This window comes from Ananas comosus, linkage group 7 (genome assembly GCF_001540865.1).
Source record: "Ananas comosus cultivar F153 linkage group 7, ASM154086v1, whole genome shotgun sequence".
NCBI lineage: Eukaryota > Viridiplantae > Streptophyta > Magnoliopsida > Poales > Bromeliaceae > Ananas > Ananas comosus.
In genome coordinates, this window is record NC_033627.1 from 9,042,071 (window position 1) to 9,068,440 (window position 26,370).

Below are 26,370 nucleotides of genomic sequence, written 5' to 3' on the forward strand. Positions count from 1 at the left end.
ATAACTCTCACAGATATGGCAGTTTCTAATACATAAAATGCATGTGGTATATAATATATATATTTAACATTATAGGAAAGATCAATTTCAAACCTGAAGAAGAATTGAATCTGCTAAGAGCCGCATCCCATTAAAACCAATCTCTTGCAGTCGAAGAATATGCACATATGACTGTTGTCTTTGAATTTTACCATCTTCAACCAAGCTCAGAAGTTTTGCCGCTCAGTCGTTTTTTATTTTACTGAAAATTAAGGTCCCATGGACTAATTTCGAAAAAAAAAAACATGCCCAAATTTTGATTTAATCAACTACTCCAAAAAATTGTCTTAGATTAGAGGCCAAAACGACCATTATAGAAATAAAAAATGCCAAAATTCTTCAGCAATCAAAAATACTAAATTCTTCAGCAATGACCATTAATTGTTATAACATTAGACCACTGCAAACCAAAACACAGCATGATAGTACAGTTTATGATAAATAAAACAAAAGAGATGCTCGCAGAACCAAAATACATATAAATATGCGAGCATGAATGTTTACTAATGACTTAGTAACATGAGGAAGGCAACACCCAGAGTGGCCTAGGCTACATTTTCCACATTCCCGTCGGAACAAATTCTGGCAGGTCAACAAGGCCTGCACCCACAGAGACCTCCTTCCAGCTCTTGCACCGTGGCACTGTAAGATAGATGTGATTCTCCTTTGCACCCCACCTGCCAGGGTTCACACGCGCCATCACAAAGCCTTCCGTCTCTATGAACAACGCGCAGTTCCCTATGCTCTCCATCCTCACCAAGCGGCCTTCTGACAGCCGATAGACTTGGATGTTCAAAGTGCTCGAGGTGTTCGGAGGATTCAGTGGATCGCAGTGGATGAATAGAAGCTGGCCGTTGAATTCAGTAATAAAAGGGCTGACGTTGAAGAAGAGCATTCGCGGACACCCTTCGGGCAGAAATTCGACGATGGGCAGGTCGAAGAGCACATTGATGATTACTATACGTGCCGAGAAGGTAATTGCATAAATCTTGTGTCTACAGAGAATGAGCTGGGAAGGTCTGTCGCATGTAATGCTCAAATGCCTATACGACCACTCTGAGCTTCTGGCCCTGGAGATCCAGAAGCCTTCCAACAGCGTTGGGGAATACAATACGATCCTACAGTTCTCCGAATAAGGGGCAGCCGTAAGGATGGCGAGTTGGACCTTGCAAGGCGCACCATCTTCAAAGCGGTTGGGAGGGAGAGGAGAGAACAGCCAGAGATCCTTCCCGGTGAACGGGTTGGTGAGGACGGGCCGATTGGTGCGGCTGTCCATCGTGATGATGTAGCCGTGAGAGAACCCGCACGCGTACGAGTTATCCATCCTATCATTTCGCAACTGCGATTTCGACTGCGGGAAGGCGGTGCTGAGAACATCGAAGAACGGTTCATGTACAAAGGGCCGCTTCTTTGTGCCTGCCAGGGAGAGGATAGCACGCGAGGGCGCGTCCCACCGGGGCCTGAGGAGCAAGGGAGGGAGAGTCGACACGATACACTGCTTCGAAGTGGCGAAAAACGAGTGCCAGGATCTGCAGACGGAGGCAAAGGTTGAGGGAGCGGAGCTATCTGCCGAGGGGAAAAGCCTGCCGAGGAGCGAATGCAGAATGAGGTCCGGGAGGACGGCGCAATCGCGGTGGCGATGGCCATCATCTTCTACATTCTGCTGCTGAATATTTCTTTTCTGGACCACAAATACCCAAATACAACACCCTATGGTCACAAGGTCCAAAACTGGTCACTTAAAACCCAAAGCTCATCATGTCGTACCCACGACTCACTCTACCCCCACCACATATAGAGAGGCTGCAAAGCACCAAATTTGGCGTCAAGCTATGTCTAATGAAATAGATGCCTTAATGGCCAATGGGACATGGGATTTAGTTCCACGATCTCAAGTCACTAATGTCATTGGTTGTAAATGGATTTATCGTATTAAAACCAAACCTGATGGTTCAATTGATCGCCATAATGGCGAGACTCGTTGCAAAAGGCTTTCATCAACGGCCAGGCATGGACTATATTGAAACCTTTAGTCCTGTCATTAAACCAGCTACAGTTCGTCTTATTTTATCCATTGCAATCAACTCTTGCTGGCCCATTCGTCAACTAGACGTATCAAATGCCTTCCTACATGGAACTCTTGAAGAACTAGTCTACATGGAGCAACCCCAAGGCTTCGCCGATCAAAATCACCCACATCAAGTGTGTTCTTTAAAGAAGACCTTATATGGATTAAAACAAGCTCCCCGAGCTTGGTACTTTTGCCTCACAACAGCATTACAAAATATTGGCTTTAAAGGATCCAAGGATGATAGCTCTCTTTTTATCTATTCCTCTGGCCAACATACTGCCTATTGTCTTGTATATGTTGATGATCTGATTTTGACAGGATCTACCATTTCACTTCTTCAAGACATTATTCATCAGCTTGGGCAAGTTGTTGCACTCAAAGATTTGGGCCCCCTTACATACTTTCTTGGAGTAGAGGTGACTTGGCTCTCAAATGGGCTTCAATTCTCCCAGTCTAAGTACATCAGGGACCTTTTGAGACGTGTGAATATGCATGATGCTACGCCTGTATCAACGCCATCCTCTCCACAAGTCCGCTTAGTCAAGGACTCTGCCAACAACTTTGAAGATCCTACCTTGTTTCGTCAAGTGGTAGGCACGCTTCAGTACCTAGCTCTCACTAGACCGGACAGCACTATGTCTATCAACAAGGTAGCTCAATTCATGCACTCACCTTCCATCAATCACTGGCAAGCAGTGAAGCGAATACTTCAGTACTTACGAGGAACCATTGACCATGGCGTCCTCTTTAAATCTTCTACTTCCACATCCTTTTTTGCCTTCTCTGATGCGGATTGGGGAGGTGACACGATTGATCGAAAGAGTACCTCTGCCTATGCTGTCTTTCATGGCCATAATCTTATCTCATGGAGTTCAAAGAAACAAAATACAGTCGCTCGATCCAGCACCGATTCTGAATATCGTGCCTTAGCATCGGCTGCATCTGAAGTTTATTGGTTACAATGTCTTCTTCGGGAATTACAACAACCCATTCCTATCACTCCTCGAATATGGTGTGATAATGTCTCAGCTACATACCTAGCAGCAAATCCAGTTTTCCACGCTCGCTCAAAGCATCTTGAGCTTAATTTTCACTTTGTCCGAGATCAAGTTCGCAAGAAACAACTTCAAGTTTCATACATTCCCACTGCTAATCAGCTAGCTGATGTCTTAACCAAACCGCTGTCGAAGCAACGGTTCCTCGACTTAAAGGACAAACTAACGGTCATTCCTCCCATCTGTTTGTGGGGGGTATTATGGAAATAGGCAACAAACCCACTTAATCAACTAAAATCCCAATACTAAAGGGTTTGTTGTAACAGCCCTACTAATTTGGGGTCCCAATACTAAAGGGTATGTTGTAACAGCCCTACTAATTTGGGCATTTGATTTTATGCATTGTACCAAGTGTATATATCTAACAGTAAAAATGAAAGGGATGTGTGCAATATTCACACTCATTTTAAGTATCTTTAGAGAATCGTCCTCGTGGGGCCGAGTAGGTCGGGGGCGATAGCAAGGGAGATTTGGGGATCGCCGGGTCGAGGATCGGAGCTTGGAGAGGACGCGGAGGATGAGGAAGGAGGCGATTAGTAGAGGTGAAGGAGCTCGAGTTCGGAGAGGAGGGGTTGAGGGATAGAAGGGGTTGAAAGTGGGGGTGCTCGTGTGAGGTCGACACAGGAGAGGGGTGCGGGTTGGGTTCTGTTGTGGGTTAGGGTTAAGGTTATATTAGGGTTCAATGTAAATATATTTGATATATAAATATTAGTTAAAGATATATATTTTAAAATAATTGCCGCTAAAATATAATTAGATAATAAGTAATAGCGATAGATAATCACCGCTATTAAATTGCCACTAAATACTAATTTTGTTGTAGTCAATATGGACAGAAAAAAAAAAAAGCATAAATTAAGGACAATCACTTAGAAGTACCAAATTAGCACCTTCCAGTTCCCTCTCTTCTGCACTTTCGTAGTTGATCAAAAACCACAAGTCTGATATGACTAAAATCAGCCATAGAACTCAGATTGATCCTCTTAACTGCATTACATATTGCAAGGCATTGTTTAATCTACTCAATATTCATTAAGTGTGGCTATGCTGCTGCTTTTCCATTAGGAGATTCTTTCTTGTCATGCTAATCTACTTCCAAAACACAAAAACAAATATAAGGGAAACATATATATAAACTAGTAATAAGGTGCAAGAACTTTCTTTCGAGCCAAACAACCTAACCCGACCCGAGCTCTGGTTCGTATCAAACTGCTGATGGCTGATTGGATGACGTAGTAGTAGTAGTAGTAGTAGTAGTAGTAGTAGTAGTTGTTCTTTCTCCTGTGCTTTGTTTTTTTCGTTTTCTTTCGCTAGTTTTTTTGTTGTTTTATTTAGTTTCTTGTATTGTCCTTTTCCTACTCCTTTCAGGAGGCCCTGGCTGCTTCCATTATGTAAGCCTAATTCATTTTCCTAATGAATGAAGCAGATAGCTCGCTACCTATTTCTCGAAAAAAAATAAGGTGCAAGAACTCCATAGAATTCTTGTAGAGGATAGTACCTGAATAAGTCAAGTCAATATCGCATCTTTTGCAATATCGCGTCTTCTGCAGCAAAGGGCAATTTCCGGTTATGATATCTTCAGATAAATGAAGTCGGAACTGCACTTGGGGAGAACTCCATATTGATAATTCCTCAAGAAAAGGGAGTTCGAAAAGACTCACCACCTTTTCCAATTCATAACATTGAGAAATACATAATTTCTTGAGCGAGTACAAGTTTCGAAATTCAACAGGAAGATTCTTGAGGCCCGTAATTTCTAAAAAATGAAGAAAATGGAGACGCAAAGAAGAGAGAATCTTTTCATCAAAGTCCCCTCGCAGAGTTAAACGAGTCAGCGAAGGGAGCATAGGAAGTTCATCAAGGTTCTCGCAATTGCACAAAACTAATCAGGTCAGTGAGGAATAAAGATGTTGCGGAAGCCTCCGCAGTTTAGGGCATTCAGCAATATTAAGTTCTCAGATACGAGGAAAGTCACCATCTCCACAACCTCCCCGCTCCACCTAATTGTCCATGCATGAGATTACCGCGGTCTCCAGTGATGGGAACCCCTTGGCTGTAGCACCGCTGTCATAAAACTCGCACCCGATATGTTGCAAGCTTTCGATATTAGACATACTTAAATACCTCAGAGACGGCAGTTGACCCAGTGGCGGCAGCAATATACATTTTCGGCAATTCATTAGTGTTATTGTGACCAACTTAGTGAAGGAAGCATCGCCAACCCATCATGGGAATCGAATACCACTATAATAACTTACAATGAACTCTTCGAGGTTAGTATGTGGCTCAAGGCTCGCAAGTACCTGCTCCTCAAACCAATCGGCAATTAACAATGAACTAGTGGCTTCTGAAGGAACGTTCGACGACTCTCCAGAATTTCGCCCATGGCTTGAATTACAGTGCAGGATGTCATTGCATTTCCACGATAAATCCAAGAGTTTGAGGTCTTTCTTGCTCTTCAAATTTGCCACTTCAGCATCCTCAACACTGGTGACATTCTTAAGATTTAGAATCAGGAGACTTCCTTTGAGGTGAGACAAGTTCTTAAGATCTTGTATCTTAAAGTGCCTAGATTCCCTTCCAATGTGAATTGGTGTTAATGTCTGCAACTTTGTTAGATGTCTGATACCAGATAGGAGGTACTTTGGATATGTACCTTCATTTAGAAGAAAATGTCGCAAGTTGACCAAATCCTTTATGGCTTCATGTGACTCCTCCAAGGCATCATATGTAATCCCTAATGTCTGTAGATTGTAGAGACCAAATATTGATTCTGGAAGCCTTTTAACATCAGTATCTCCAACGTCAAGGTACCGTAGAAGTTTCAAGTTCCCGATTGACTCAGGCAATAATCCAACTCTTGTCCATCTCAAATATAAAGCTCGTAGTCTTTTCAAGTTCCTGAAGAGATCATTCAGTACATCAACATGAACTTCTGGGTGCATGAAAATATCATCCCTTATTATAATTAAGAACTTCCGAAGAGAATTCAATTTTTTTAATGGCAGGAGATTCAAGTTAGAGATGGAGTTGCTCCAAACCAACGATAAATGTCTAACTTCTCCGGGGAGGTTGCGTAGCTCGCCATAGTCTACTCTAATGAATTCTTCCCCTGCAACAGATTGTGCAAGATCGTGGACGAGATCATGCATTTTCAGTAATTCTTTACTCTCATAGTTAGGATCATACTCGAGAATCGACCTTTGTAACAAGTCGTCAAGAAATGCTCTGCCGATGTCCTCTTCTCGCTCTGTTCCGTCAGATCTGAAAAGTCCTTGCGACATCAACAGCCTAACTATATTATTCTTATAGAAATCATAGTCATTCGGAAACAAGGAGAAGTGCATAAAGCACTGCTTCAAAGCTGGCGGCATGCGATCATATCTCAATCTCAACGCTGGCAGGATCTGATCCTCCTCTTCATCCAATTCCCATAACTCACTGTCCAAAATATCGGTCCATTTCCAATCATCACTTTCGAAACGAAGGAGGCCACCAAGTACCTTGACAGCCAAAGGCAATCCCTTACACTTCACGACAATCTTTTTACCGATTTCTACCAATTCCGGAAGTGCAGTTGGATCTCGACCTTCAAAGGCTTGTTGCAGAAAGATCAACCAACAATCCTCAAAGCCCAAGCGGTCTAACCTATGAGGAGGCACCGTCTGCATGATCTTAGCTGTCGATTCATTCCGAGTAGTTACTATAACTTTACCGGGTTCTAGAGCAAAGAGGAAGTCTCTCAGCGGAGTCCAGAGATTCGGCTTGTCATTCCAAACATCATCAAGCACTAGTAAGAACCTTTTGCCCATCAATTCTTCCCTAAGAGCATCCACAATCTCGTTTAGTTCAGTGTAGTAGCAACTTCTTTTAGTGATCGGGGGGAAAATCTTTCTTGTTAACTCTAGCACATCAAAATCTTCAGATACGCATACCCACCCCTTTTGTCGAAAGCGATGACACACAATAGGATCATTGTACACAAGCTATGCGAGCGTAGTCTTACCGATCCCCCCCATTCCAACTATAGGTAAGACGGAAACCGAATTCTTGCTATTCTCATGGTCTTCAAGAAGCATTTGTATTATATACTCTTTATCTTTCTCCCTCCCATGAACATTAGGCTCATGTAGAAGGGAGCTAGTTGGCTTTGGCGTCCACACGTGATCATCACGCCGCCGCAGCCCATCGCTTTCTCTTAGACGGAGAGTGTCCCATTCCTTCGTGATCGTGTCAAACCTCTTCTTGATTTCCTTCATTCTAATTATTAAATCATTCGGAACGGGAACTAGTATAGGAATATCATCAGTGCTGGTTTCACATACCTCCTCGAACTTGCGCTTCCGGCCACTGCCTACTTGTCTCCGGGCTATGACTTTTGCTCGCAGCACTTCATACTCATACTCTTCGAGCACGTCTTCCGCATCGTGAGCGGCTCCACTCAGCTCCTTTATGTGGAGTTTTTCAGAGAAACTCTGCATGTCCTTCTCTTCCGTGTTCTCGAGCACTTTTTGGATCGACAGCATCGTCTTCTGCAGCATCTCGAAGTCTTCACTGACGTGAGTGCAAGGTTCGGATGTTGAACAACCGGCCATCTGTGCAGGAATCAAAGAAGAAAGCTTTTCGGTTGTCCACTTGATGATGGAAGATACAAATCCTGAAGCCATATGTGAGTTCTTTTCTTCTTCTCTTTTACTCAGCTGCATAAGTCGCTGAAGATAACAACATATAAGAACTATAGCAACTATTTCAAGGTATGTGTGGATACATCTCATCTATTATTGATCAATTAAATAGCACCAATTATTGTACAATGCTCTCTTTTTCTTTTTCAGAAGAATTTATGCTCTCTCTGTTGCTCTGTCAACACCTATCTCAATCTAAGAGAGCGAGGGTCACTCGAATTGTTTCAATTTAGTCTCTCTTTCTATTTACTTTACAGAAAAGATCATGACAAACAATAATGCTTTGGACGGTGGAAAGTTGAATACTTAGTACGGATAAACAAGAATCAGCTACCTAGTAGAGATTGGAAATTCCTTCACACAAAGAGAATTGCTTTGGCCCCCCCAAAAAAGCTAAATTTATGGGTTGTTAATATGTTAATATATTCATATGACACTTGTAGAATGCATACATTAACAAATCAAAATCCTTCACATTATGGTGGTTAGTCCATTAGTAATTTTTTGTGAGTTAATACATGTAATTCCGAGAATTTTTTATGTTCCTTTGCTACAGTTCTTTTGAAGTACTCTTTACAATCCATGATTCTTTATTTTGTATGAATTGATACCTTTTGGGTCCTGATTTCTGCTGTGATTACCAGTTTTGTGTTGCTCGAGTTTGACTTGGTTTAGTTAATGTTGTAAGTTACTACATTTTTGACTCTATAATTTACATTTTTTTAAAAAAAAATTAGATTAGTTGTTAGAATTTGTTCTTTGCCTTGTAAATTACTAGGATGGGCATCCGGCCATATATATATATGGATCTCCTCTCGCTCAACAGCCAAATAGGACACATTTGATCATACTTTCTGACTATCAAATAATATAAATTTTTGAGTAAATAAAAACTACGCTTAATAAAACATTCATGTATTAAAATAGACTCTTCCCGAATAAGAATTTGTATAACATTTAGGACAGGTTTTGGTTCGCCCATTTTTTACTCTAGAATCGGAATCAAAATAGACAAATCTGTTTTTCATATTTCGATGCGAGATTTTCATTCCGATCCCGATTTTCGAATGAATGGGAATCCCCCAATTATCTCTTTTTCTAATCCGGCCTATGAGGCCGGATTGGAGAAATCGGGCGGAATCGATTTGTTTGGATTAAATTTAACTTTTTAAACTTTTTTTTAATTAAAATATAAGTTTCAGTTTAAAAATTATATTTATAAATTTTAATTTTAATTTGAACTTAAATTAAAAATTAAAATTCAATCTAGCATTTCAAATCTAATTTATAAATTTGAATTTGAATTTAAATTTAATTTAAAATCTAAAGTTTATTCAAATTTTATTTAAAATTTAAATTAAAATTTATGGATTCAAATTGAAATTTAAATTATAATGTTAAATTTGAATTTGAATAAATCAAAATTTAGTTGTATTTTGATTTATCCATTCAATTTCAAATTTTATTTTCTAAAAAAAATATATTTAAAATTTTGACATCATTTTAAAATTTTGACATAATTTTTAGTTTGAATTTAAATAAATATATTATAAAGATAAAATCGACATATTAATTTGATTATGTTTCTAATATCTATCTGAATCAAACACCGATAATAGGAATGGTTCATTTCGATTCTGATTCAGATGGCGAACCATACAGAATGAGGTAATGAATCATTTCGATTCTGTTTCCAGCTTTTTCTCATTCTGATTTCAATACCGATTCCGACCTCGATTCAAATACACCCCTAGCTTTCTGCAGCCATTGATTTTGTACACACTATGAGAATAAAAATAGAAAGAAAGAAAAGATTAAATTATCATAAATGTTTTATCAATTTGACATATTATAATGTTTGTAGGTTCAGGCATATCAAGACAAAATAAAATCTACTCCGTAAGTTCACGTAGCATCAAAGTTCCACTCCCACAAAATAGATGCCATTGTGAAAGATTATAGTATTCACATGTTATCTATATCAATAATAACTAGCATCAAGTTCGACTCCCACAAAATAGATGCCATGGCGAAAGATTGTAGCATTCACATATTATCTATATCAATAATACCTAGCAATACGGACACATCACACTGGTGTCATTGTAGTGTTCCTGAGGTTTGGATAGGATTGGCTACAGTTTTAGTGATCGGTCAACACATCTGGAGAGTGTCGGACTGAGTCGGAGTCGATTCTGCACGAAATGGATGCGGAAATGGACTCGGCGCACTCAATTATGCAAAACTGGAGTTTTGTCAGTTTCGGGCGCTCAGAACTGGGTTTGGGTCGCCCAGAACTTGAGTGCAAAATTAGGCAGAAACTGGAAGCCAATTCGGATCCTATGTTCCGAGCGCCCGGAAGTGGGTCCGGAAATTTCACTTCGTGATTATCGATCGTGCTGACGCGTGGCTGGTGGTAGGTGTGGGCCGCCGGAGCCGGATATGGGTCAGCGTATTGCGGGCGGAGGAACCGAAGAGAGCTGTTTGTGCAGGCTGGAAGTTCTGGGCGCCCAGAACTTGGTTTAGGGCACCCAGAACTTGATTTTTCTGCAGAAGCTACAGGTTAACCTCCTTTGTTCCTGAGGCTTTTCAGATCGTTTGTACACCCTATAAATAGGGAGAGTGTGCCCCCTTGCTGCTCTTTTCCTCCCTTCTTCACAGAGAAGTCCACTTTTGCTTCCTAACCCTCCAATTCACTCAAATTGCATCAAAGGTCCACAAATTTAGCTTGAGGAGTGCTGAAGCTGCAGTTTTCCAGCGACGACCTTCGGTGTTTCGGCTCGTGTGCGACGTAGGAAGGTCGGATTGCGGTGAAACTTGGTTTGTTGGATTTTAGACTTCAAGAGGAATCCACGAAGTCTAATATTACAGATTTTGGTGAAGGTTAGCTTGGTCGAACTCAAGTTCTTCTCTACTGTTATTGTTTTGGGCAGATTTTCAAGTTTATGAGTTTTCTTTGATGCTATATTTGGAGGCAGGGGGATTTTGGACCTGAGCTTGATATCTCAGTATATTCCACTGGATTTGAGACCTTTCTCACCAGATTTGGATGTGATTAGGTGAGTTTTGACATTTCAATTGAGATTAAAGTTAGCTTAAGTGCTGAAATTGAAAGTTTTGATAAATTTTAGTGGAATTGATGTTTAGCCCTTAGATGCGGACCATTGCTGGCTGAGAGCAGGTGCAGCCGAGCTTCTTGGTGGTTCGTGACCTCCTTACTGCCAGAGATTTGCTATAGAGGTGGGTGTTTCATCGGTTTCGCTCTTAAGTGCTTGTGTAGTCGACATGTATGATTTCGGTTCTTGTATATCATATTGTAGCTCAAATTCATTGATCGTTGCATGTATGAAATATGAATTGGGAGCATGATTATTAATTAGATGAAGATACATGTTGGACTTGGAACTTGACTTAGGAAAAAACCAGCGATTTGACCTGTCATATGATTCTACTACCTGATTTAGCTCTAGGAGCCGTGGTTTGGTGGTATCACCGCAGTTTCAGCGCGGTGGATACCCAGGGTATTTAGAATGCATTTACGCACGTGCTGGGATGCCGAGCTTATTTTTACAGCAGAGTTTAGGCTGTTTCGGACTGTCGGGTGCCGTCGGGGTTTGACGGTGGACCCAGATTTCTGTTTTTGCCTCAGATTGTGCTTATGGCACGTAGATTTGGTTTCTAGACCTGTTTCGACCCTAGCTATTTGACTTTGGCTTGTCAGAACCTGATTGAACTCGACAGAGATACGCTGCATACTCGGTTGGGTAGCTCCCACGAGTGCCACTCCGGAGACGGGCGCTGTGCTTTTGCGTTGGTGTCGTTCGTGCAAGTTAGACTTGCTCTCCACGGACTGGTTAGTGTGGAGTTAGCTGTATAGTCGCAACCAGACGGGACGGGTGTGTTCACAGTCCCAGGGATGGGTATGATTACAGTCTTTACTTGAGATTGGGTCTGAGTTGACACTGTTCTAGAGATGATTAGAGTTAGAGTATGGTAGTATAGTGGGTTATAGCTGTAGATTTATTCCAGCTTTCTTTACTATTTCTGCTTACCCTTGTAGACTTAGTGGGTGGACCGATGAGTTTGAGGGCGGTACCCGCTGAGGACTACTTTTTGTAGTAGTTCTCACGCCCAGTTGTTACCACTGTTTTGCAGAGCCATCACCTTCGGCTGCTGCTGTTGCTGATCTTGATCGTGGCAAGGGCGTCGCGAGTTAGAGCCCTTACAGTCGAGTTGTAGAGCTAGAGGAGCACCAGCTACAGATAGTTGTAGTTTTTGGGTCTTTACATACAGTTGTTGTATCTCGCCAGAGCAAGTATTTGTTTATCTAGATTACATGTATGTATTGAACCACAGTTTTTGGATATAGTTTATTTTTCCTAGCCACTCTATGCTACTGTTCGTAGTATTGTATGATTACAGATACTTCTACTTTTTCGCTTCGTATACAGGGGAAATATCTATGTATACGGCGGGTCTATTAGTGAGCCCGGAAAAACGAGTAATCCGGGGCGTGACAGTCATGGAGAACCACGTTGAAATATACCGAAAGCAGGATAATAAAATAGAGAGAAAATAGGGCACCTAAAGGTAATTTACAAATATATTCTTAGTAATGAAAAAGTATTATTATTAGAGCAATAAACGAATATCTCATTCTAATCTTGACCATTAATTTTCAAACTATGAATGAAAAAGATTTATTGGTGCAACCAACCCATGACTTGCTATTCTACAAATGATACCAATCACCCGGTACCCTGAGCTAGGGGCTTTTCAGAAATTTAAAAATAACCAATAAAGAAAAATTTATTTCAAGTGAGAGATAATTTCAATTTTATCCCTTTAAACTTTTAAACTTGTAGATTTGTTTTTACAAATTTTAGTTCTCAAACACATTTTCCTCCAAACTTTTTTACTTCAATGTGAATTTGAATCAGATTTCTTTTTTTTTTTTTCAAGTTGCATTGTGAATAGCAATTTTAAAATTTTAATTTTAATTTCAATTTTTTTCAAGTTATGAATTTGAATTCTATTTAAATTTGAAATTTGAATTTAAATTACTTAATCTACAGCACCCCGATAACAGAAGCACCACAGATGTGTAACAGACCCACCATATAATTTAAGATTGAAAGATTAAATATATCCGACGTTAATATCAACATCCTTTTAATATTATAAATTTTTGCAAACAATTCAAAAATTATAAACACTCTAAATTGACTAATATAAATTGGTTACTATAATACCATTTCATTTAAACATAAATAAAACTTCAATATAGATTATGTTCTTAACTTAACAAATAGCAAGTTTGTATAATATATAGTTCTAATATAGCGTAATTGGAATAAATAAATAACTAAAATTATACTATCTTCTAATACAAATGCATACCATATACTAGTATAATATGATAACAAAAACATACTAGAGTATAAGATCAAATCCCATTACATCATAAGGGCATGAATTTTTAGAACAATAACAAAACAAGCAATAAGAATTATGAACATTTAATAATAATATACATGCATGCATGATACTAAGAGGACCAATAAAGTTCATCATCTATAGATATCTCAAAATACAAAAAGACCGATCTAAGACGTGGAAGGTTCGGCGGCGGAAGCTCCGGTTTGCGCGTACGGAGTACCTAGCATACATACAATAAGTATCTCTATTAATCTTTTATTTTTATTTCATTTTTAAATGACTTAAACTTATTCAAATCCACCCCTTCGACTATATTGCTCTATTCTCGGATTAGAATAAAGTCTTAATTCGGGAGCTCATAACTCGCTCAAAATACATAAAAACCTTTAAATAACTCATTCAAACTCTATATGAGTGTCTTTTTTTAATATTAACAAACAACACCTTAACGAGATATTTATGTCCTCCGAAAACTAGCCGGAATAGTCCAACCCAAGAAAGCATAAATTGGTTGAAATATTAACAAATTAAGTTTAAATTTGATTAAACAATTTAGTCCAATTATACATTTTAGTATACTTAATGTGATTATACTTATTACATGAAAGCAACTTGTGTCGGATTAGTGTTTTTACAACTATTTATTTGGCCTATTAAGCAGCTTATCATATTCTTTGAAATTAGGACTATCTTATTTCCTCTTACTTTTCTCTACACATCTTCTTTTCATGTTCCTCTATAGCCAGCTAATAATTATGATAATATTTTAGTGTAGGTGAGAAGATATGTCGGGAAAGAAAATATGTTAGACAAGTTATTCTAGCATCCAAACAAGTTCAAAAAACGCATTTAGAAGTGAGCAAAAGGAATACATCACTTCGTAGTTCCACAAATCTTACTTATTAGATTGTCTCAATAGGTTAAGCCAAAGTTTATATTATAATCGATCCCATCTAACACAAATTAATTATCATGAAATAACTTTGTTCCAACATCAAAACATGCAAGCCAAGATATATATACCTAACAATACCACTTGGAGCCCCTAACAAGGTGCTGTAGTACTTCAGCTCTGCATTTCCCTCGCAGCATCATTATTTGGTTGCTTTGAGCTTTTTGCAGAAGCAAAAATGGTCCTGTTGGCATTCGGTTAAATCGAATCGGGTGCGCCCATAAGCGGGTTCGATCCGACGGATATTATGTTATCTAATTGGATTAGGATTAATCTCGCTTTCAAATTGGAAAGCTAGTTAGAGATAAATTCTAATCATATTAAGATAACAATTAATAACCGATTTGGCCTTATCTCTTACGCTATTAGGATTTCGGAATCCCTTGTAAATATACGGGCGATCCCACATAAAATGATGAACGAACGGAAAAAGAGAGAGAATAAGAAAATAATAGAGAGATACCACATCCTCCATTAACCTATTATTCTAGAGGGACTTGCACAGCGGATTTGCGATCGCACTCGTTTTTAGTTCGATCCACCGCGAGTTTGAAGCGTTAGAAGATTTTCAAGGACGATCCAAGGACATGTAAATCAATCTCTCCGATCCGGGCTCGTCGCATCGTAGCGCAAATCGCTTCCGCAAAAACGTACGAACGAATACTTCCGCTGCGTTCTACATTGGTATCAGAGACATATTAGATTGATTTCATGCCCTAGATCCACCTTTTAATGAGATTACATGCGTGATGATTAGATCTATCATGTATTAGATTTTTTCTTGCATGTATGTGAGCGTTAATGGCGGATTTTTCAAAAATTTGATAACTTTCCTAAATTTTCTCACATCATAAAGCGCCGATGTTGTAGATTAAATCTACAAAATTTGATTTATTTTGGTTTTGTATTTTTTGAGAAAAACGAAACCCTAAATCGGATTTTTGGGCATGGCTTGTTTGATATGTGATGCATACCCCATTGTGAAACTTGCATGATTTGGAAGAGCTCCTCACAAGCTTTCCAACGATATATTTCATGCATGATTTGGATTTCTTAATCATAAGTTATGATTTTTTGAAGATTCGCTATCTTTAAATTAAAAAAAAAAGGTTTGGTACTGTTCGGTTTACCTCGAGCTGCATGGGCGTGCACGCGGACAGCACGCATGCCGCGCACAGGCCGCCGGCCACCCGGGCCACTCGAGCCGCGCGCAATCGCGCGCCGCTCGGAAAACGAAGGCCCACGCAGCCGCACGGGGCAGCGCACAGGCGCGGGCTCGCGGGCCGCATAGCCTACAGCCTGCGAGCTGGCTGCGCGGGCTGCCCGCGCAGGCCATCGGGGAGCCGTACTCAGCTCGACCACGGGGCGCAACGCACAGCCTGCAGGCCTAGCAGGCTGCCGGGCCCGCGGCCGCGCACAACTCGCACGCGCGCATGGCGCGGGCCCTGGCAAGGCGCACAGGCCGCTTGCGGCAGTCGCGCGCAGGCGCGTAGGCCGCCTTGACAGCGCGCAGGCGCGACGCCCTTAGGCAACAGGCCGCCGCCGGGAAGCGCGTGATGGCCGAGGTGCTGGCAAGTGCGGGAGGCATGCGCGGCCGAGCGCAGGTAGACCCCATGAAGGGTCCCGTATCACTCAGACCTAACGAGATTTTTTTTGGTTTTCTGGCACCAATTTTTTTAATAAATTTTTAATATGCATTTATTGATGGCTAAATATTGCTTTGTGATACTATTATATATATCGCATGTTTTTATTATGTTTCGTGCATATTAAAATATGATATTGCCTTTTATGATGCATGAAAATGCAAGTTTAGGCATAATATATTTATACATGCCTTGCAAGTGGGATTTTTTTTTATGGTAGAGTAAATTATATGTATTTACTCCTAAAATTTTGTGCATCTTAATTAAATATTTAAAAATATTGATATATGGTGTGTGATTATGAGCATAGCAAAATTTTCCTTTACGCATCTATTGTCTATTTTTAATTTATTTAATTAGAGATGCGGCAAAATTGAATATATGTAGCGTGTACTAATTTTAAAATATTTTTTCCTGCGCATTGCATGAACAAAAAGTGAGTTTCATGCAAAAAGTGAGTTTTAATGGCCTCCAAGCAAATTATTGCGGATTTAAATAAGGGCGAGAAATTGGATGGTGACAATTATGATATTTGGCACCGTAAGATTCAATATATTCTCGCTGAGCAAGAGGTCCTGGAAAACTTGAGTAATAAAATGGACCAACCCACTGAGGGCACCAGTGCCCAGGCTCACCGAGATATGGAAGCCTATAATAATTGGTTTAAAAAGGATCGCATTGCTCGTATCACGTTGTTGAACAGTATGCAGAATGATCTCTTGTGCGAGTATGAGTAGTATCCGACCGCGTTTGACATGTGGGAGGCTCTCAAAGCAAAATTTGGTACAACTTCGGCTACAAGGTTGTGCAATTTGACTATGCGATTTGACAGTTATAAGAAACATGCCGATCAGACTATGAAACAGCACGTGAGAATAATGTCAAACATGATTCGCGAGTTAAAGTCGACTGGCGGCACCTTGACTGACGAGCGGCAGATCCAAGCTACGATTCGCTCCCTTCCCAATTCGTGGGAACATATGCGAGTGAATTTGACCCATTATGAAAATATCAAAACTTTTGAGGATGTTGCGCGGCATTTGGAGTTGGAGAAGGAGCGCCTTGAGGCTGTTAAAACTCCAACTGCCAATGCTGCTGAGTTAAACTTTCGCAGGACATTTGAGTTCAAGCGAAAGAGGACTACTGGGGCTCAAAATTGTAGCGGATCCGCGCCTAAGAACGCGAAGAACACTAAAAGAAAGAGAAGTAAACGAGGCGGCAAGAAGGACAAGTCAAAGATGACTTATTTCAATTATAATCAGTCGGGACACTTCGCTCGTGATTGCACTGAGCCGAAGAAGGTACATCTCAATCCCGATTCTCGCTCTTTTGTTTCTTCTAACACGTTTGTTGCTGAATCTCTCCCTGTGTGGATTGTAGACTCAGGAGCAACAGACCACGTAGCGAGGGATCGGATGGGATTCGTCGAGTACCGTCGTGTACCTGTTGGGAGCAGAAGAGTATACATGGGGAACAATTCAAGTGTCGATGTGTTAGGCGTTGGCACATACAAGTTGATCATGCAAGGTGGTCGAACTTTATATCTGCATGATGTACTTTATGCTCCAGGAATTCGGCGGAACTTTTTTTCTATTCTTACTATGCTACAGTTAGGCTTTTCTTTTCGTTTTGAGAGTGATGTAGTTAAGATTCATCTTGGAACTTTTTATTATGGAAGAGGTTTTATGTCAAATGGTTTTATGGTTTTGGACATTGATTATAATATTAATAATAGTGATTCTTTTTTCCTGCTATCTTCTGTTGAGAATGATCACAATGTTTCAATTAAATGGCATGCACGTCTTGGTCATATTGGCCAGGATAGAATGACTAGGTTAATTAGAGACGGGCTATTAAGCTCACTCACTAAAGTTGACCTGCCGACATGTGAACATTGTTTAGCGGGAAAAGCGACCCGAAAACCACTTAATAAAGCTTCAAGGGCATAATTTTCTTTACAATTGATCCATTCCAACATTTGTGGCCCAATGAGTGTGAGGGCAAGACATGGTGCTTTTTACTTCATCACATTTATAGATGACCATACGCGCTTCAGTCATGTTTATCTGATCTCCCATAAGTCTGAAGCATTGGATTGTTTTAGACGTTATATAAATGAGGTTGAGAATTAGTTAGATATGAAAATTAAATGCTTAAGAACTGATCGAGGCCGCGAGTATCTATCTGAACAATTCAAGAAATTGTGTGATGAAAAGGGAATAATCAGACAGCTGACAATTCCTGGCACTCCGCAGCAAAATGGTGTAGCGGAGAAAAGAAATCGCACCTTACTTGACATGGTTAGGTTAATGATGGCGCAAGCAAATTTGCCTGTCTTTTTTTGGGAAGACGCATTGTTAACTGCTGCCTACATTCTTAATCGTGTACCCTCCAAAACAGTATCTTCCACCCCTTATGAATTATGGACAGGCAGGAAACCAAATTTGGAGTTCCTGCGTCCTTGGGGTTCGGCAGCTTATGTACACAACACTTCTCATAAGGATGAAAAGTTGGGCCCTAGAGGAAAAAAGTGTATCTTTATAAGATACCCTGAACACTCTAAGGGATATGTCTTCATCGGAAAGCAGCCAGATGAAAGTTTGACTGAGATTGAGTCACGAGATGTTGAATTCCTCGAGGAGAATTTTCCTTATAGAAGTGAGGTTCGAAATCAAACTGAGTTTCATGAGATGAATGACTCTGACATTGGCGCTTCTATTCGCTCAGTTGAGGCAGAGGAGGCCACTCCGATACCTCCTGGGGATAGTGGGAGTGATTTACCTTTAGATATGGAGCCTCAACTTCGTAGAAGCGCACGTGTGGGCATTCCCCGTCGTCGTTTTGAGATTGAGGGGGAAGCTTTCATGGTTACTGCACATGATGATGATGAGCCTAGATCCTTCCTAGAGACTCTCATTACCTACTCATAAGGAATGGATGGATGCAATGATGGAGGAAATAGAATCGATGAAGTCAAATCATGTCTGGGACTTGGTTGACTTGCCACCAGGGCGCAAAACAATTGGGAATAAATGGGTTCTCAAGATTAAGCGCAAGGCAGACGGTTCTATCGATAGGTACAAGGCTCGCCTGGTAGCAAAGGGTTTTACCCAACGAGAAGGCGTTGATTACGAGGAAACTCTCTCCTGTCGTGAGGTTTGATTCGATCCGCCTGATCTTGGCTATTGTCGCATATTTGGATTTGGAACTTTACCAAATGGACGTTAAAAATGGAGAACTGGATGAGGAGATCTATATGGATCATCTTGCTGGCTTCTCTGTAAAGGGTGAGGAGCATAAAGTTTGTAAGCTCCGACGATCCATTTATAGATTGAAGCAATTCTCCAGACAGTGGTATATTCGATTTTATCGAGCCATTACTGAAGATGGGTTTATGATGATTGAAAAAGATCACTGTATGTATGTTAAACGGTCCAAAAAAATTTTTCTAATCCTTTCCTTATATGTTAATGACATTTCTATTGCTAAAGGTGAGAGTCTGAACCTTATACAGTGCCCTAAAACTTCTGAAGAGAAATACAAGATGAATCGGATTCCATATGCTAATGCGGTCGGGAGCCTGATGTATGCTATGATGTGTACTCGGCCTGATATATACTAAGCTGTGGGGTTGGTTAGCCATTTTTAGTCCAATCTGGGATTGGACCACTCGAAGGTAGTGGCGCAGAAGAAAATAATCCTAGAACACATTTATACGAGTCGCATGGTTACAGATTCTCTGGGAGAATCCCTTTTGGCTCATGGACTCCGTAGGATTTGATTGTGTAGACAGTCGATTATTTTTGGCCATTTATTTTGTAATATTCTTGGTTATTTAATTACAAATTATTATTTTGACAAAGATATTTGGTGAGATTAGTACACGTGCATATATTTCCTACATTATTGTAGAACTGGTTGATAGTATGTCACAGCCTGATTGGCCCTCTCACACGGGCAATCATTCTTTTCGGCGCTATAGAGAGCGAGCGAAAATTGAGGCATTAATGAAAGCCGCCTTGGTTGGCACCAAGATGAGGTCATTAATGAGACCACATACGAATAGTCCCACGATTCGTATGGCCTGTATATAAAGAGCCGGATGTGAGATCACCGTTTGACGCTTGAGATAGCGAGCAAATGGAGGACTCAGGCTAGACACTCCGGGAGTGTCTGAGTTAAGATCCGTATGACATTGAGAAAGACATACGCTTATTGGGATTCTCTGTCATAGCATGTATTTCATACTACATGTGCTAGGCGACTAAATAAAGAAGATGAGTGAATGGATCCCTGCTTCCTCATCGTGTGAGTTCTTACGGGCATTATTTTGAAACGATATCCTATATATGTTAGATGCCCTTAGTGACTTTTGACTATGTCATTAAGTAAAAGAATTGACGTTGCTACTTTGGCATGTTTCCTACGGCTATGAGTGATGCGGCTTTATGGGGCATTGCTGGGAAAGCAATCAATTCTCAACTCGGTGGCATGAGGGCTCAAGGAAGACTAGTTGGATTACATTCAGACACTTTGACTCGTTGTCGACAGATTGTGTCGCTTCAGTATAGCGAAACAATCATGAGTATAGTGTCATGATGTGCACAATAGAGGTTAGTATGGCTCTTTGAGGGATTAGAGATACTGAACCTGATGTAATTCAATGGTTTAGGGCATCACGAGTCTAATATTTCTTTTTGAGGGTTGATGTCTCTATACTGGCCGTATGCGGTTTCTAGTATAGAGCTTCCAAAATGCAGATTGACTCGGCGGTCGCACTGTTCATTTCCCTGTATGAATAGAATTAATAGTGGTGTAATGTTGAGGAAGTGGTTACGATGGCATCGATCCCGTCATGTGCGAGTGAGAGATGTTGGCATTCGGTTAAATCGAATCGGGTGCGCCCATAAGCGGGTTCGATCCGACGGATATTATGTTATCTAATTAGATTAGGATTAATCTCGCTTTCAAATTGGAAAGCTGGTTAGAGATAAATTCTAATCATATTAGGATAACAATTAATAACCGATTTGGCTTATCTCTTACGCTATTAGGATTTCGGAATCCCTTATAAATATACGGGCGATCCCACATAAAACGATGAACGAACGAAAAAAGAGAGAGAATAAGAAAATAATAGAGAGATTACCACATCCTCCATTAACCTATTATTCTAAAGGGACTTGCATGGTGGTTTTGCGATCGCGCTTGTTTGTAGTTCGATCCACCGTGAGTTTGAAGCGTTAGAAGATTTTCAAGGACGATCCAAGGACACATAAATCAATCTCTCCGATCCGGGCTCGTCACATTGTAGCGCAAATCGCTTCCACAAAAAGGTACGAACGAATACTTTCGCTGCGTTCTACAGGTCCAATAAGCATATAGTACATTGGCCAACCCCAACCAAATGATAAAAGCTGAAGATGCTCTATAACAAAAGCATGAAGAAATATTTTTCATTGTTACCGACTGTCCCTAAAGCAAGTGGCAAAAAGCTTGATGGTTGGTACCTGAGACCCAAGTTCGAATCCTAGTTGGTTCACATTTCCAGCTAAGTTTATTTCTAAATGAAATAAACGAAGCAGGTAACGTGCTACCTATCTCTCAAAAAAAAATAAAAAAAAAATAGAAAAAAAAATATTTTTCGTTGTTCAAACTTCGAATGGTTAAAATAGAAGATACTTCTCATGTGAGCTTACCCATGAGACTTGGTTCCACAAATCCTTCATTCTTTTGCTATGTTCCGGGCTTGAAGCTGCGAACCAGGTTGTTCATCTTTAGACTAGTGGTTGAATGTAATAAGATATACAATATAGTTGAAGATATATGTAGTTAAAAATATAATACTTATAATTGCATGCATCTTATTTGATTGGATGTTGTAACAAATACTATGTGTGAATAACTTGTATGATTGCATGCAGTTGAAAAGTGTATTTTCAGAATTTTATTACTTTATATATATAAGTGAAGGCCCGCGCTACGCAGCGGAAAATTTATGTAAATTTTAAAAAATTTTAAATTATATAGTAAATAGCACCTAAACTATAAAGCTATGTTGCACAGATATGGATACGGTGATACGGATACGACACGATACGGATACGGTGATACGGCAATTTCTAAAACTTCTAGGATACGATACGCGGGATATACTTAAATAAAATATTATTTTAAATATATTTAAATGTATGTTGATTATATGTAATGATATATTGAGAACAATTAGAATATCTAGACTATATTAAGGAATATATTCTAATATGCATTAACTTGTATAATTATTCTACATATGTTCATAAAAAAAGATAATCAATCATATAAAATAATAATTCAAAAAGTATCAAACCAACTATCATTCAACTTGATCAAATGATAACAATAAATATATAGTCGCACAAACTAGATAATTAGCCATTCAATATATATGCCTGATTTGTTAGTTCTATTATTAAAATAGTAATAAAAAAATATGCTAACAATTTAATAGAGAAGGAAAAAAAAATCATATTTTCTATAGCCTTTGTTGCTTAATAATAGGTTGACAAATTAGATGGAAGAGAGTAAATACTGTGTGAAGAGAGAACGAAAGGGAGCGCCTTCTACCATTCAAGAACAAAAAGATAGATGAAATGATGAATTGAACAGATATTGGTGTTTTTCTCACTCTTTTCCTTCTTTCCAATAGGTTTGGACGTGAGCTTTTAAAAAAATTTTAAGTTTCAATCATTTTAGACCAAAAAAGAGCGGGGTCGTGTCCCCCCCCGTATCCCCCAATATCCCTCACGTATCCGAGCCATATCCGATATTTTTTTATTTTTTAAAAATGTCAGATACTTCATTCCCGTATCGGGCGCGTATCGGGCGCGTATTGGGCGCGTATCGGTATCCGATACGTATCCGATACGGATACGGCATGAAATTTGAAGTATCCGTGCTTCATAGTAGTAATGAATGGTTGATTAGAAGAATGGATGAAAACAACGATGATGAGAGGGAAGATAAGGATAATGTTTGGAAAGATGACACATTGACATGGAGTATAGTGGCTAAAGCAGCAGAGGTGAATCAGCCTACCCATCATACTAGATCACGTAGTTCCACCAAGCGTAGTGGTAAAAGAAAGGCAAAAGCTTCATCTTCTCAATCTCGGAATATTAGTAACTTTATAAATGATGAAGAGCCTGATTTTGATGAGACTCGAGACATAGAGGATGAAGAAGAAGAAGACATTGGAGATGACAAATCTAACGAGGGAGAGGAGTATTCTTTATCAAGTGATGAAGATGATGATTGATGATTGAGAGGAGTGGGGAGAGAGAACTAATCAACATTTCTAATATGACGTATTTTGGCTTGGAGCCTTAAACACTTAGCTTTCATATGATCATGATGCCCTTTTAATTATTTTTGGCTTGAAACTTTAAACTTTTATACATGTTACTTTTTTATAATCATGTGCTTATAATTATATGTTTTTGACATCAAAGTTTTCTACATGTTTGTGAATTACTAGTTACCTTTATGTTGGTCTTATCTGGAGACAAAAAGGTACTTTGTTCTTTCCTGTTATTTTGTTTTTAAAATTACCACTTGGCTTCTTTTCTTTTCTTCGTTTGTTTTCGTCCAAAAACATGATTATTCGATAGTTACAGAATATTTATTGTAATAATATGATTTTAAAGTGTATATTTAGTACTACTTAATAATTATTAGAAAGTATAGTACAGAATTTCTTGATTATTTCAAAATTTTATAAAAGTGTGAGCCTTACCTCTCTAGGGCGCGCGCCTTGTCTTTCTCCAGACCTTTTATTAATTGCCTTTAAAAACATAGGACGTCCTCCGTGACGATCATAAAAATCATTAGTAGCCTCTTTTGAGGATCACCCCAACCATCACAAACAATATTTATACCTTTCGCACTCCATGTTTCCTTAATCAATTCTAACAAAATTTCTACACAGACTCTTACCTTTGAAGTAGTTTTTAGCATATTAACACCAAGAAGAACATAGTCACTAACATATGATTGGTCGCATATGTGTATAAACTAATATAGTGAGGGCTTCTAGAGATTAAATAACAAGCCGCCGGTGTGACGAACTTAAAAATTTAGAGTTGATTGTTTCGGCAAAGATAGTTGGTAATAGTGGAAGGCTAGATTGAAAGGGATTATAGGATACAAAAAAATGAGAGAGAAGGTAAGATACAAGAAGTGCACCAGTCATGCGATTGCGAGGGATCCACGATTAACGAGGCGGTGACAATACNGAGAGAGGGTGTGCTCGCGCGCTGGGCGCGCGCCGCCCACACCCACGCCCGCTGGGCGCGGGCCTCCCACGCCCACGCCCAGAGGGGGGAAGAAGGGGAGAATAGGGGGGGGGGGGGGGGGGGGGGGGGGGGGGGGGGGGGGGGGGGGGGGGGGCCGAGAGGGAGAGGGTAAAAGGAGAGGGGTGGACAGAGAGAGAGGGGGTGCTCTCCCGCTGGGCGCGGGCCGCCCACGCCCGCGCCCAGAGGGAGGGAGAAGGGGAGAATAGGGAGGGAGGAAGGGGGGGGGAAAAGGAGAGGGAGGGGTAGCCGAGAGAGAGAGAGAGAGAGAGAGAGAGAGAGAGAGAAGGAGAGAGGGAGAGAGGGCACCGCCTGCCCGACGCGCTCCCGCCTCCGCCACGCCGCCCCCCGCACCCACGCAGCGCCGCGACCCGCGCCCGCCCGCGGCCGCACCCCGCTCGGCGCCGCCCACCCGACGCGCTCCCGCCTCCGCCCCGCTGACAGGTGGGGAGCAGGGGGGTAGGGGGGCCCTGTGGGTGGGGAGAGGAAGAGAAGGGCCAGGAGAGAGACGGAGAGAGAGAGAGAGAGGAGGAGAGAGAGAAAGAGAGGAGGGTAGGTGGGAAGAAGGAGAGGGGGAGAGAGAGTGAGAGAGAGACCGCTGGGTAGGGGTGGAAACGAGCCGCGCTTGAGCGAGCTTATGTCAGTTCAAATTCGGCTTGAAATTAATTTCGACCCTAAATCTAGGCTCAAGCTCGGCTTGAAATTAATTCGAGCCAAGCTCGAGCGAGCCTAATTTCGAGTCGAGCCGAGCTCGAGCTCTAAACGAGCCGACTGAAATTCTCGACATTATATAATCAATAGTTTAATTTTTATAAAACATTACCTACAATTTGATGTAACATGTCCAATAGTTCAAAATACCAAATAATTGCAAGAAATGTGAGCTAGGATGACTGCCTGACGGGGTGAGGGTCTGAGCCTAGTTAGTAAATTCGCGAATTATTCGCGAATTATTGAAAATCCAAATTAAACGGTCCGTTTACGAATTTTTTCGAAAGAAAGAGAATTATTCGCCAATTTTTGGGCCAGCCGAATTATTCGCGAATAATTCGCGAATTATTGCCGAATTATTGAAAATATGAATAAAAAACTTATAATTTTATTTTTAAATATAAATTATTTTATATTTTATATCTTATATTTTATACCGAATTCGTTTTTTAAGCAGAATTTTTCAACGAATTTAAAAATTAGAAAACGAATTTTATACATATTATATTCATATCGAATTATTGCCAAATCCGAATTAACTATGGGTATGAGGGAGAACGAGAGAGAAAGAGAAAGAGAGAGGGGGGAGGAGGGGAGGGGGGATTAGGAATCCAAATTTGAATGTTATTATGTTTTAGGGTTATGTGCAACAGTGAAAGTCTGAAAGAGAGTGTGTAATGTAAATTTAGAGCTGAGCTCAATTGCACGGTTGTACTTGTTAGGTTTATTTCATGGGCCAAGCCAAATTAAATTAAAGCCTATATATAATTAAAATACATTATATTTATAAATATTATATATATATATATATATAGAGTGAGGCTACTATGCTATCGGAAGCACGGAGCCTTCCGTGCTTCCAGCTCGTTTTCGATGTTGCGACTTTCGAATCGTCGATCGGCTCCGTTAAACTTAATCTAGAGTATTTGAAGTACCTAGAAAATAAATTTTATGATTTTACGATATCATTTGCCTAGTGAACGAAGGGGCTCAAAATCAACGGCTGAAAATAAAAATCTTACAAAACCTAATAATATGACATTAAAATTTTAAATCAAAGATATTGATATTGTTTTATATAGTATAAAGAATTTTCTATCAAAATTTCACGTGATTTGGATATTCCTACACCGTTAAACTTGCAAACTGCTCACTACGGCCATTGAAATTTATTGATTTTGAGCCCATTCGATCACTAGGCAAATGATATCGAAAAATAATAAAATTTATTTTCTAGGTACTCCCAATACTCTAGATCAAGTTTAACGAAGCCGATCGACGATTTGAAAGTTGCAACATCGAAAACGAGCTGGAAGCACGGAAGGCTCCGTGCTTCCGATAGCATAGCAGCCTCTCTCTCTCTCTCTCTCTCTCTCTCTCTCTCTATATATATATATATATATATATATATATATATATATATATATATATATATATATATA

General features: G+C 40.0%; 1 protein-coding gene across 40 annotated transcripts in view; it reads right to left on the minus strand.

The window, feature by feature from the left end:
• Positions 1–26,370, minus strand: part of LOC109712558 — a 60,950-nt gene that overhangs the window by 19,061 nt on the left and 15,519 nt on the right. For 37 of the 40 annotated variants that reach the window (XR_002216886.1, XR_002216878.1, XR_002216880.1 and 34 more), the window contains exon 7: positions 7,491–7,877. Coding sequence is in view for 7 of the 40 variants with exons in the window: in XM_020236180.1 (XP_020091769.1) it covers positions 7,491–7,877 (387 nt within the window). In the remaining 33 variants the exon portion in view is untranslated. Of the gene's footprint in view, positions 1–93; positions 264–7,490; positions 7,878–26,370 lie in introns of all 40 variants that reach the window. The other 3 variants (XR_002216905.1, XR_002216904.1, XR_002216907.1) reach the window with 2 other exon arrangements.